Source organism: Drosophila obscura, unplaced genomic scaffold, assembly GCF_018151105.1.
Source record: "Drosophila obscura isolate BZ-5 IFL unplaced genomic scaffold, ASM1815110v1 contig_1, whole genome shotgun sequence".
NCBI classification, from domain to species: Eukaryota; Metazoa; Arthropoda; class Insecta; order Diptera; family Drosophilidae; genus Drosophila; species Drosophila obscura.
The window spans coordinates 10,282,719-10,296,068 of NW_024542679.1; the positions used below are offsets into that span (position 1 = coordinate 10,282,719).

General features: G+C 42.4%; 3 protein-coding genes across 5 annotated transcripts; 2 read left to right on the top strand and 1 right to left on the bottom strand.

Moving 5' to 3' along the window:
- The first annotated feature begins 276 nt into the window (after positions 1-276).
- LOC111072682 (putative Dol-P-Glc:Glc(2)Man(9)GlcNAc(2)-PP-Dol alpha-1,2-glucosyltransferase) lies at positions 277-2,324 on the top strand. 2 transcript variants are annotated; one of them, XR_005967699.1, is made up of 4 exons: positions 277-453; positions 516-986; positions 1,043-1,986; positions 2,071-2,324. XR_005967699.1 is itself a non-coding variant. In XM_022364690.2 (3 exons), the coding sequence occupies exons 1-3, from the start codon at positions 301-303 to the stop codon at positions 1,766-1,768; spliced, it is 1,350 nt and encodes a 449-aa protein (XP_022220382.2). In that variant the 5' UTR covers positions 277-300; the 3' UTR covers positions 1,769-1,999. The 2 variants fall into 2 exon arrangements, 1 of the variants encoding a protein (XP_022220382.2); XM_022364690.2 differs by lacking the exon at positions 2,071-2,324 and having other exon boundaries at positions 1,043-1,999.
- Positions 1,879-4,310, bottom strand: LOC111072681 (protein wntless). The gene is made up of 2 exons (XM_022364689.2): positions 2,847-4,310; positions 1,879-2,781 (listed from the first exon to the last, which is right to left on the bottom strand). Exons 1-2 carry the CDS (start codon positions 4,153-4,155, stop codon positions 2,402-2,404), a joined length of 1,689 nt encoding a protein of 562 aa, XP_022220381.2. The 5' UTR covers positions 4,156-4,310; the 3' UTR covers positions 1,879-2,401.
- A 66-nt stretch (positions 4,311-4,376) lies between these two features.
- LOC111072683 lies at positions 4,377-6,096 on the top strand. 2 transcript variants are annotated; one of them, XM_022364691.2, is made up of 5 exons: positions 4,377-4,683; positions 4,739-5,063; positions 5,120-5,388; positions 5,459-5,618; positions 5,683-6,096. In XM_022364691.2, the coding sequence occupies exons 2-5, from the start codon at positions 4,751-4,753 to the stop codon at positions 5,853-5,855; spliced, it is 915 nt and encodes a 304-aa protein (XP_022220383.2). In that variant the 5' UTR covers positions 4,377-4,683; positions 4,739-4,750; the 3' UTR covers positions 5,856-6,096. The 2 variants fall into 2 exon arrangements, with proteins under 2 accessions (XP_022220383.2, XP_022220384.2); XM_022364692.2 differs by having other exon boundaries at positions 4,377-4,657.
- The last annotated feature ends 7,254 nt before the right edge of the window (positions 6,097-13,350 follow it).

The following is a 13,350-nucleotide window of genomic DNA, read 5'->3' on the forward strand; positions in this document are numbered from 1 at the left end:
TTTAGGAACTTGTCCATTGTAAAAATTAGATGCCACCTGTCGATTTGTTTGCAAAATTGGCTTCGTATTTTATAGCAGCCAATCCAAACATATCAAAAAGCGCAACGACTGTAGCTCGATAATATCATGATAGTCGCAAAACTGTCGATAGTAGAGACTAGCAGTAAAATATCGATACTATCGATAGTGCCCTCGATGGTTTGACACCTCTAGGCAGTATATTTTATCGATAAATCCGCGGTCAACCCGGTCCAAAAAAAAAACAAACAAATAAACAAAAGGCTATTTGGAAACAAATTCATGAGCGGGTCCTGGAAACTGGTCCTGCCCATGGGCTTTGTGATGTATTCGCTGCCTCTGTTTCTGCGTGTCAACGGTACTTCCAACTACATCATCGATGAGGAGTTTCACATTCCACAGGGCCTGGCTTTTTGTCGAAAGCAGTTTGACGTGGTAGGTGTGGGACCGAGAATAGTGGGCTACAAGCGTACTCATTGAGTCACTCTCATTTTCAGTGGGACCCGAAGATAACTACGTTTCCCGGCCTATATCTGATTGCCCTCGTCTTGAACCCATTCAACTACTGCACTGTGACGGGCCTACGCCTGCTGAGTCTTATCGGTGCGGGCATCAACATAATGCTGCTCTACAGGATCCGGCGTCGAACGTTGGCCGGCACAGGTGGCAATTCCTATGCAGCACACGAGGCAATAACCCTATCGGTGTTGCCGCCACTATACTTTTTCAGTCATCTGTATTACACGGACACCCTGTCGCTGACCATGGTGCTTATGTTCTACCACTTCTGGCAGCATGACGCGCACCTACCCGCAGCTGTCTTCGGAGCTGCCAGTGTGCTGATGCGGCAAACGAACATTGTGTGGGTTTGCATGGGCACCGGAATGACTGTGCTGGACACACTGGTCGAGCAGTGCGCCAAGAGGCGTGCAGTGCACAAGGGACAGATCCGACTGCTAGGAGCGGATGTAAGTAGCACCGCGTATAGATATTTCCGCTAACTAGATATTCTCGTCCCTTGCAGATGTGGCTGCAGCTATTAGGCAGTCCACAATTGCTGTTCAGTTGTATATTGAGCATTTTGGCCAAGTGCTGCTTCTACATATCCGTCATACTGCCCTTCGTTGGATTCCTTTGCATCAACGGTGCGATTGTTGTGGGTGACAAGAGCGCGCACGAGGCCTCCCTAAATCTGCCGCAAATCTTCTACTTTGCCATATTTGCCGCTATCTTTGCCGTATCCAACACACTACGCCAGCTTCGTCCCGCGGTGGAGATGCTTCGGCGCAACAGAATCCCCGCCCTTCTGGCTCTGTTCTTAATACTTACGGTGATCCACCTGAACACGGTTGTGCATCCGTACCTGTTGGCCGATAATCGTCACTACACTTTCTATGTGTGGAGCCGCCTGTATGGTCGGTTCTGGTGGTTCCGCTATGCCATGGCGCCTGCCTATCTGTTCGCCATGACAGTGCTCTACTGCGGGCTGCGTCACATGTCCGACAGCTTTAAGCTGATGTTTCCCCTCAGCCTTGTGCTGGTTCTGTGCTTCCAGCGACTCCTCGAGCTACGATACTTTCTAGTGCCCTACATCCTTTTTCGGCTGAACACGCGGCACACACGCAAGGGCTACTCGGAGTGGCTGGAGCTGGGCGCACATTTGCTTCTGAATGTAGCTACATTCTATGTGTACTTCACCAAAGAGTTCTACTGGCAGGACTACAGCACACCGCAGAGAATCATTTGGTAGACCCCATATTCTACACCATTCCCGAAATTTCGATCCGATGGCGATAAAGGAAGATTCACAGCTGCATAGTGCAGGGTGTTTAAGCATTTATTAAACTTGAAACCCCTTGTCATTTTTAATATTGCTTTTTATTCGTTGCATCGCTACTTGAGTAAGAAATTGCTCTACGTTTTCAGTTACAAAAAATGGGGAAGAATTCTACGCATAGGTATGGTGTGGTATGTATATATAAATATAAAATTGGGGCGGCATGCGCCCGTAAATATTATCTGATAAATACATATGAATATAAAATCTTACAGGCTATTAAATTGGACTCAAAAGATAATACTGACTGCCGAGGCAAACACAAAGAATACATTTAACATTTATCGATTGGAAAACACTTTGAGCATGCTGAGAATGTCTACCGAAATCTATCTGGTAATGATAATGATATAGTTAATTAATAATGCTGATCAGATTGTTAAGTGCGAAACTGGGCAAGAAATGCTACACTCTCTACTGCTAATCTAATAAACTGAGCGTTACACACACTTTGAGCGTTACAGCTGCGGGCCAAAGCCAATGCCAAATTGTCATCTTAGTTTGGCACACAACTCAATAAATATTCTTTTTCGCGCTTGCGAGCCCCTATTCAAAGGCCACCTTGCGCGTGAAGGAGGTAAGCGAGGATATCTCACTGGGGTTGGAGTCGGAGGGCAGGTTGCTGAACTCAATTTCCTCGCTGGCCGCTGATGCCACGATATTTTCATTTGACTGCGTGGTCTCGTCGCTGTGATGCATTGTCGGCCACTGCTTGTGGCTGGGAGCGTATAAAATGAGCAGGGCAAAGATGTAGATGTTCCACATGCCGTATACGCCGGTCAAGAAGGCCGAGGTCAGCTGAATCTCGACGTCATCATTCCATTTCCACTGGCCCTCTGCCATCTGGCCCATGATAAAGCCGGTCACGGTTAGAGCGGCGCAGAGCAGTGTGGCCAGCATAAGGAATTTGAAGCGGTAGATGAGTCCTGTATGTATAATTTCCATTCTTTAACTTTATTTCTATAAGATCTCGTAAATTGCTGTTACTTACCCTCGTAGTGAAGGCGACGCGCCTGCGACATGGACGGCAACGAGGTGCGCTTGTCGCCAATGTTCTTGAAGACCTTAGAGATCATGTAGCACAGAAACAGAAAATAAACGGCCGCCGAAACTCCGGCAAGAAGTATAAAGCTCATGGCCACCTTGGCGCCCAGCGGAGTCGTCCAGATGGAGTAAAATGGATTACGCAGCTGCACCCCACGTTCGGAAATGTCGAAGACGAACAGCGAGATGCATCCAACTACGACGGCCGAGAGGTGTTTCCAGTAGCGCGACCGGATGGTCGACTTGTTGGGGGAGTCTTGTATCAGCATGTGCTCCCCGGCAAAGACCAGCCAGAACGAGAGCAACATGGCGTAGAAGATGCCCTGGCGAATGTCGCTCAAGAGGAGCATGTATGGCATCTCAATGGTGAGCGACAGGTACTCCAAGGGCAAATTGAGGAATGTCAGGGCGCCGCCGAGATAGAGGAGCATGTACTCCAGCAGGGCCGGCGATCTCTGCAGCAGATGAACCCTGCGCCAGAACCAGATCATGATGCCCACCACAAAGGGAAAGAGCAGGGTCTTCAGCATGAGCCAGACGTGGGTGAAGCCACCGTTCTGGTGGATCGCAGTCAGCGTGAGGTCGTGCATGTGTCCAAACTGGAGGTTCATTTGCTTAGGCGTGTCCAGGGGGAAGCGCAGATTCAGTAGATAGAAACTGTGATGCAGAGCCCCAAGCTCGAAGAGAGGTATCATGTCGCAGGTGTAGAGCGTCTCCGAGGCACCGATGTGGGCGGCAATGCAATCCAGATAGCGATGCTCCACGCCATGCGCGTACAGTTTCCACGCGTGGTCGGGATCACCCTTGTTGCGGTAGGCCAGGCGCATGTCGATCGTCAACTGCAGCTCTTTGGGGGGTTCGCGCAACTCCGAGGAGGAGTCATATCCGAATTCCACTTGCAGCACGCCAATGAGATTCTGTTGCCAGCGCGAGTAGTCCAGTACGCGACTGTCGCGCGGCAGTGGCATCTGGAAAACATGCACAATCTGGTTGGCCAGCTTCATCGAGTCCTGTTCCACCTCCTCGCGCGTAACCTGGGTGCAGGCTCCCTCGCCACGCGAATACAAAAAGAAGCTGGTGTCGTTCTGACGCGCATGGTTTTCCCTGCACAGTGAGCCTAGGACGTTTGTATGTCCGGCGGGTACTGGCGCGTACAGCCCACCCAGAAGGAAGCACAGCACTTGACACAGCAGCAGGCTGCCCACCAATATGGACAGTTTCCGACCGCTCAAGTTCTCGAGTATAGTTCCTGACATTCTGAATTCCGACTAAGGCGAAGACTAACGGCGATTCGAGCTGGTGAGCTAATGATAGCCTCCTCTGGTAAGGTAAACAATTTGTTGCACGCTAAAAAAAAACTTCAAACGCACCGCTGCAACAAACAAAGCGGCGGCGGCGTTCGTATACAGAATAGTGATGGCCGATTAACCGATTCTCAGCAAACCATCCATCGATATTTGGGCCATCGATGAGCGAACAGCTGTTGCAGCTACAGTGGTTTGTTGATAAACGCCACGCCCCCCTCTTTCCACAAGAAACTATTCAAATTCGACGAATGCCACTTATAAGTGGCAGCAGATGGTCATAGGGAAGCCTGGAATACGTGGATAGTACACTCAGGTAAAGAGTGTACAACTTACGTTTGTTCCTAGGACGTGCCAGCGTACATTCGCGCACGCGAGCTAAAAGCGAAGGCGAAAGGCTCGATTATTGCTCGCTTTAGCCTCCTTTCCCTTTGTCTGACCACCGCTCCCTCAGGTAAAGAGTCCACTGTTCTTTCCTCGGTAAATAGTCAATTAGTGTGCTTGGCGATTTTTTATTAATGATGATTTCTTTTAGCGCATCAAGAAAATGCCTCCCAAAAGGAAAATCCGCATTAACTCGTCCCGTGGAAATGAAAAAAATCAAAGCGAGCATCAAAACTGGAACAGTAACGGCGAGGAAATTAATGGCAGTAACTTCCCATTGAAGCATGGTTCCGGCTCGGACTTTGAGGTGGTTTTGACTGGGAAAAAACGTCGAATTGAAAGCAAACAAGAGCATTCTGCGGAAAGCATGCAGCATAATCTCAATGTTACTGAGCCGAGGGGTGCCACCGATTTTGATTCAGGCTTGGGACAGTTGCTTTCACTCAACAACATGCTATACAATAATGTATTAAAGGGTAAGTTTTTTGTTATTTGTATTTCCATTCATTAAGATGCCTGTTCAAATTTAAAGAAATCCTGGACCGTCTCAAAAGCATACAAGAGGCACAGAAGGCTATGGAGGAATGGCAGAAGGATAGGGACGAGGAGATCTGCTCAAGGCTCGACAAAATTGACAATGAACTGGAGGCACTGCAGAATGGTACCCTCACAAAAAGAGAATCCAGTGCGGACTGTGGCCAGTGGCCAACAAAAGTTATACCGCTAAATCCATTTACTCTAGGATCCGAGCTTGAAGCATTGGAGAAAAGACTTCAAGACGATGAGAATCTTAAAAGAATGGTAAGTAGTAAATTACTGATATCTTTTCGTACAATTTTAATGCTAATATTTTGATTACTTTCTACATTAGGTCAAAGAATTTGAAAATTTGAATGCCAACGACTACGAGAAATACATTCGAATGTGTTGGCGTAAACTATTTGTGGATGAGCTGGCGGAGAAATATTGCTGGAGGGGAACCACGACAAAGAAGTGCATTAGGCCCCTCTCCATTACCCTAGCTATTCGAAGTGAGATTTCATTTTAAGCGGAAAATTATTGTTAAATAATAATTCTTGTTCCCCGCTCTTACAGGTGCGAGTAGAAAAAAATATCCCAATTTTGAAGAGTCCGTTTTCGAAAGGGCTTCGCAGAAATTCTTCCAATATGCACATGACCGTCTTATGAAACTCGCCAACTATGCGACGAAAGCAAAGAAAGTAAATCAAGACGATCCATTGGCTATCTCAACTTCTGATAATTCTTAAACTACAACAGTTTGGGGTTGCAGAATCCGTTCTATATTTAAGTGGTTTTGAAGTAGATGAAAGCAGCTGCGCAGAACAGGAAATAGAGTTGAACAAGCGCTGAGTGTAAGAAGTCTTGATCCAACAGTGAGCCAGAACGCCATGTGCCTCTTTGAAGTATTGTTATGAAAGATGGAACTTTAATGCACTTTTTATATATTAGATAGAAATATAATTATACAAATTACCAATTAGAAGAAAATAAAAGACAATTATATGTTATGAACTACGTATTTTTCAATTTAAGGAAAATATTATAAAGGCAAAAGAACATATTTCCGAGCTTCTAGCCGTCCGTACTTACAGGATGTGGCTGAAGTAGATGAACATATTTGTTTTATAGTCTTACGCATCATGTGCGGACTTCTTGTCCACTCAGCACCAGTCTAGAGTCGTCGCTATCGCTGGTTCTTTCCCGAAGTTGGACTTGCGTTAGCTGAGAAATATCTCATTTGCACGTGTGGTAGTGCTCTGCCAGCAAAAATGCTCATATAGCCTTTTCCCACAGAAGGGTGGGAATAATTTTTTAAAGATGTGAAACACCAATTACCACTGACACCACCCACTGTTTTCCAATTTAAATTTAAAGCTAAACCTCAACCATACAGTAAGCGAGCAATTCGAATTTTTCGTTTCATATCAGTCAGCTGCCTGCACTTTCCACCGCTCAAATGGCAGAAAACCGTTAAATTCAAATCTGTGATACCAGGCGCACAGAAATCAGCAGAAGGTCGCTGCTTTTTTTAAATTCTCTTTTTTTCTTGTCTCTCTTTGTATTTCGTTGCTCTCTTTTTTCGCTCTAATTTTTCTCATTTTCTGCCTTCACTTTCCACCGCTCAAATGGCAGAAAACCGTTAAATTCAAATCTGTTATACCAGGCGCACAGAAATCAGCAGAAGGTCGCTGCTTTTTTAAATTCTCTTTTTTTCTTCTCTCTTTGTATTTCGTTGCTCTCTTTTTTCGCTCTCTTCCCATTCTGCCTCCACTTTCCACCGCTCAAATGGCAGAAAACCGTTAAATTCAAATCTGAGATACCAGGCGCACAGAAATCAGCAGAAGGTAGTTGCTTTTTTTAAATTCTCTTTTTTTCTTGTTTCTCTTTGTACTTCGTTGCTCTCTTTTTTCGCTCTCATTTTTCCCATTTTCTGCCTCCACTTTCCACCGCTCAAATGGCAGAAAACCGTTAAATTCAAATCTGAGATACCATTCGCACAGAAATCAGCAGAAGGTCGTTGCTTTTTTTAAATTCTCTTTTTTTCTTGTTTCTCTTTGAAATTCGTAGCTCTCTTTTTTCGCTCTCATTTTTCCCATTTTCTGCCTCCACTTTCCACCGCTCAAATGGCAGAAAACCGTTAAATTCAAATCTGAGATACCAGGCGCACAGAAATCAGCAGAAGGTCGTTGCTTTTTTTAAATTCTCTTTTTTCTTGTTTCTCTTTGTATTTCGTTGCTCTCTTTTTTCTCTCATTTTTCCCATTTTCTGCCTCCACTTTCCACCGCTCAAATGGCAGAAAACCGTTAAATTCAAATCTGAGATACCAGGCGCACAGAAATCAGCAGAAGGTCATTGCTTTTTTTAAATTCTCTTTTTTTCTTGTTGCTCTTTGTATTTCGTTGCTCTCTTTTTTCGCTCTCATTTTTCCCATTTTCTGCCTCCACTTTCCACCGCTCAAATGGCAGAAAACCGTTAAATTCAAATCTGAGATACCAGGCGCACAGAAATCAGCAGAAGGTCGCTGCTTTTATTAAATTCTCTTTTTTTCTTGTTTCTTTTTGTATTTCGTTGCTCTCTTTTTTCGCTCTAATTTTTCCCATTTTCTGCCACCACTTTCCACCGCTCAGATGACAGAAAACCGTTAAATTCAAATCTGAGATACCAGGCGCACAGAAATCAGCAGAAGGTCGTTGCTTTTTTAAAATTCTCTTTTTTTCTTGTTTCTCTTTGTATTTCGTTGCTCTCTTTTTTCGCTCTCATTTTTCCCATTTTCTGCCTCCACTTTCCACCGCTCAAATGGCAGAAACCGTTAAATTCAAATCTGAGATACCAGGCGCACAGAAATCAGCAGAAGGTCGTTGCTTTTTTTAAATTCTCTTTTTTTCTTGTTTCTCTTTGTACTTCGTTGCTCTCTTTTTTCGCTCTCATTTTTCCCATTTTCTGCCTCCACTTTCCACCGCTCAAATGGCAGAAAACCGTTAAATTCAAATCTGAGATACCAGGCGCACAGAAATCAGCAGAAGGTCGTTGCTTTTTTTAAATTCTCTTTTTTTCTTGTTTCTCTTTGAAATTCGTAGCTCTCTTTTTTCGCTTTCATTTTTCCCATTTTCTGCCTCCACTTTCCACCGCTCAAATGGCAGAAAACCGTTAAATTCAAATCTGAGATACCAGGCGCACAGAAATCAGCAGAAGGTCGTTGCTTTTTTTAAATTCTCTTTTTTTCTTGTTTCTCTTTGTATTTCGTTGCTCTCTTTTTTCGCTCTCATTTTTCCCATTTTCTGCCTCCACTTTCCACCGCTCAAATGGCAGAAAACCGTTAAATTCAAATCTGAGATACCAGGCGCACAGAAATCAGCAGAAGGTCGTTGCTTTTTTTAAATTCTCTTTTTTTCTTGTTTCTCTTTGTACTTCGTTGCTCTCTTTTTTCGCTCTCATTTTTCCCATTTTCTGCCTCCACTTTCCACCGCTCAAATGGCAGAAACCGTTAAATTCAAATCTGAGATACCAGGCGCACAGAAATCAGCAGAAGGTCGTTGTTTTTTTTTAATTCTCTTTTTTTCTTGTTTCTCTTTGTACTTCGTTGCTCTCTTTTTTCGCTCTCATTTTTCCCATTTTCTACCTCCACTTTCCACCGCTCAAATGGCAGAAAACCGTTAAATTCAAATCTGAGATACCAGGCGCACAGAAATCTGCAGAAGGTCGTTGCTTTTTTTAAATTCTCTTTTTTTCTTGTTTCTCTTTGAAATTCGTAGCTCTCTTTTTTCGTTCTCATTTTTCCCATTTTCTGCCTCCACTTTCCACCGCTCAAATGGCAGAAAACCGTTAAATTCAAATCTGAGATACCAGGCGCACAGAAATCAGCAGAAGGTCGTTGCTTTTTTTAAATTCTCTTTTTTTCTTGTTTCTCTTTGTATTTCGTTGCTCTCTTTTTTCGCTCTCATTTTTCCCATTTTCTGCCTCCACTTTCCACCGCTCAAATGGCAGAAAACCGTTAAATTCAAATCTGAGATACCAGGCGCACAGAAATCAGCAGAAGGTCGTTGGTTTTTTTAAATTCTCTTTTTTTCTTGTTTCTCTTTGTATTTCTTTGCTCTCTTTTTTCGCTCTCATTTTTCCCATTTTCTGCCTCCACTTTCCACTGCTCAAATGGCAGAAAACCGTTAAATTCAAATCTGAGATACCAGGCGCACAGAAATCAGCAGAAGGTCGTTGCTTTTTTTAAATTCTCTTTTTTTCTTGTTTCTCTTTGTACTTCGTTGCTCTCTTTTTTCGCTCTCATTTTTCCCATTTTCTGCCTCCACTTTCCACCGCTCAAATGGCAGAAAACCGTTAAATTCAAATCTGAGATACCAGGCGCACAGAAATCAGCAGAAGGTCGTTGCTTTTTTTAAATTCTCTTTTTTTCTTGTTTCTCTTTGTATTTCGTTGCTCTCTTATTTCGCTCTCATTTTTCCCATTTTCTGCCTCCACTTTCCACCGCTCAAATGGCAGAAAACCGTTAAATTCAAATCTGAGATACCAGGCGCACAGAAATCAGCAGAAGGTCGTTGCTTTTTTTAAATTCTCTTTTTTTCTTGTTTCTCTTTGTACTTCGTTGCTCTCTTTTTTCGCTCTCATTTTTCCCATTTTCTGCCTCCACTTTCCACCGCTCAAATGGCAGAAAACCGTTAAATTCAAATCTGAGATACCAGGCGCACAGAAATCAGCAGAAGGTCGTTGCCTTTTTTAAATTCTTTTTTTTTCTTGTTTCTCTTTGTATTTCGTTGCTCTCTTTTTTCGCTCTCATTTTTCCCATTTTCTGCCTCCACTTTCCACCGCTCAAATGGCAGAAAACCGTTAAATTCAAATCTGAGATACCAGGCGCACAGAAATCAGCAGAAGGTCGTTGCTTTTTTTTAAATTCTCTTTTTTTCTTGTTTCTCTTTGTACTTCGTTGCTCTCTTTTTTCGCTCTCATTTTTCCCATTTTCTGCCTCCACTTTCCACCGCTCAAATAGCAGAAACCGTTAAATTCAAATCTGAGATACCAGGCGCACAGAAATCAGCAGAAGGTCGTTGTTTTTTTTACATTCTCTTTTTTTCTTGTTTCTCTTTGTACTTCGTTGCTCTCTTTTTTCGCTCTCATTTTTCCCATTTTCTACCTCCACTTTCCACCGCTCAAATGGCAGAAAACCGTTAAATTCAAATCTGAGATACCAGGCGCACAGAAATCTGCAGAAGGTCGTTGCTTTTTTTAAATTCTCTTTTTTTCTTGTTTCTCTTTGAAATTCGTAGCTCTCTTTTTTCGTTCTCATTTTTCCCATTTTCTGCCTCCACTTTCCACCGCTCAAATGGCAGAAAACCGTTAAATTCAAATCTGAGATACCAGGCGCACAGAAATCAGCAGAAGGTCGTTGCTTTTTTTAAATTCTCTTTTTTTCTTGTTTCTCTTTGTACTTCGTTGCTCTCTTTTTTCGCTCTCATTTTTCCCATTTTCTGCCTCCACTTTCCACCGCTCAAATGTCAGAAAACCGTTAAATTCAAATCTGAGATACCAGGCGCACAGAAATCAGCAGAAGGTCGTTGCTTTTTTTAAATTCTCTTTTTTTCTTGTTTCTCTTTGTATTTCGTTGCTCTCTTTTTTCGCTCTCATTTTTCCCATTTTCTGCCTCCACTTTCCACCGCTCAAATGGCAGAAAACCGTTAAATTCAAATCTGAGATACCAGGCGCACAGAAATCAGCAGAAGGTCGTTGCTTTTTTTAAATTCTCTTTTTTTCTTGTTTCTCTTTGTACTTCGTTGCTCTCTTTTTTCGCTCTCATTTTTCCCATTTTCTGCCTCCACTTTCCACCGCTCAAATGGCAGAAAACCGTTAAATTCAAATCTGAGATACCAGGCGCACAGAAATCAGCAGAAGGTCGTTGCTTTTTTTAAATTCCTTTTTTTCTTGTTTCTCTTTGTATTTCGTTGCTCTCTTATTTCGCTCTCATTTTTCCCATTTTCTGCCTCCACTTTCCACCGCTCAAATGGCAGAAAACCGTTAAATTCAAATCTGAGATACCAGGCGCACAGAAATCAGCAGAAGGTCGTTGCTTTTTTTTAAATTCTCTTTTTTTCTTGTTTCTCTTTGTACTTCGTTGCTCTCTTTTTTCGCTCTCATTTTTCCCATTTTCTGCCTCCACTTTCCACCGCTCAAATAGCAGAAACCGTTAAATTCAAATCTGAGATACCAGGCGCACAGAAATCAGCAGAAGGTCGTTGTTTATTTTAAATTCTCTTTTTTTCTTGTTTCTCTTTGTACTTCGTTGCTCTCTTTTTTCGCTCTCATTTTTCCCATTTTCTACCTCCACTTTCCACCGCTCAAATGGCAGAAAACCGTTAAATTCAAATCTGAGATACCAGGCGCACAGAAATCTGCAGAAGGTCGTTGCTTTTTTTAAATCTCTTTTTTTCTTGTTTCTCTTTGAAATTCGTAGCTCTCTTTTTTCGTTCTCATTTTTCCCATTTTCTGCCTCCACTTTCCACCGCTCAAATGGAAGAAAACCGTTCAATTCAAATCTGAGATACCAGGCGCACAGAAATCAGCAGAAGGTCGTTGCTTTTTTTAAATTCTCTTTTTTCTTGTTTCTCTTTGTACTTCGTTGCTCTCTTATTTCGCTCTCATTTTTCCCATTTTCTGCCTCCACTTTCCACCGCTCAAATGACAGAAAACCGTTAAATTCAAATCTGAGATACCAGGCGCACAGAAATCAGCAGAAGGTCGTTGCTTTTTTTAAATTCTCTTTTTTTCTTGTTTCTCTTTGTATTTCGTTGCTCTCTTTTTTCGCTCTCATTTTTCCCATTTTCTGCCTCCACTTTCCACTGCTCAAATGGCAGAAAACCGTTAAATTCAAATCTGAGATACCAGGCGCACAGAAATCAGCAGAAGGTCGTTGCTTTTTTTTAATTCTCTTTTTTTCTTGTTTCTCTTTGTACTTCGTTGCTCTCTTTTTTCGCTCTCATTTTTCCCATTTTCTGCCTCCACTTTCCACCGCTCAAATGGCAGAAAACCGTTAAATTCAAATCTGAGATACCAGGCGCACAGAAATCAGCAGAAGGTCGTTGCTTTTTTTAAATTCTTTTTTTTTCTTGTTTCTCTTTGTATTTCGTTGCTCTCTTATTTCGCTCTCATTTTTCCCATTTTCTGCCTCCACTTTCCACCGCTCAAATGGCAGAAAACCGTTAAATTCAAATCTGAGATACCAGGCGCACAGAAATCAGCAGAAGGTCGTTGCTTTTTTTAAATTATCTTTTTTTCTTGTTTCTCTTTGTATTTCGTTGCTCTCTTATTTCGCTCTCATTTTTCCCATTTTCTGCCTCCACTTTCCACCGCTCAAATGGCAGAAAACCGTTAAATTCAAATCTGAGATACCAGGCGCACAGAAATCAGCAGAAGGTCGCTGCTTTTATTAAATTCTCTTTTTTTCTTGTTTCTTTTTGTATTTCGTTGCTCTCTTTTTTCGCTCTAATTTTTCCCATTTTCTGCCTCCACTTTCCACCGCTCAAATGACAGAAAACCGTTAAATTCAAATCTGAGATACCAGGCGCACAGAAATCAGCAGAAGGTCGTTGCTTTTTTTCAAATTCTCTTTTTTTCTTGTTTCTCTTTGTATTTCGTTGCTCTCTTTTTTCGCTCTCATTTTTCCCATTTTCTGCCTCCACTTTCCACCGCTCAAATGACAGAAAACCGTTAAATTCAAATCTGAGATACCAGGCGCACAGAAATCAGCAGAAGGTCGTTGCTTTTTTTAAATTCTCTTTTTTTCTTGTTTCTCTTTGTATTTCGTTGCTCTCTTTTTTCGCTCTCATTTTTCCCATTTTCTGCCTCCACTTTCCACCGCTCAAATGGCAGAAAACCGTTAAATTCAAATCTGAGATCCAGGCGCACAGAAATCAGCAGAAGGTCGTTGCTTTTTTTAAATTATCTTTTTTTCTCTTTGTATTTCGTTGCTCTCAGATATCAGCAGAACAAATCGCTGCTTTTTTAAATTCTCTTTTTCTTTCATCTGCTTTTTCCCATGCCTCCAAATGCGAAAACCATTCAAATCTGAGACAGAAATCAGCAGAGTCTTTTTTATTGTTTCTTTTTGATTTCTGTTTGCCTGGCATCTCAGATTTGAATTTAACTGGTTTTCTGCCATTTGAGCGGTGGAAAGTGGAGGCAGAAAATGGGAAAAATAAGAGCGAAAAAAGAGAGCAACGAAATACAAAGAGAAACAAGAAA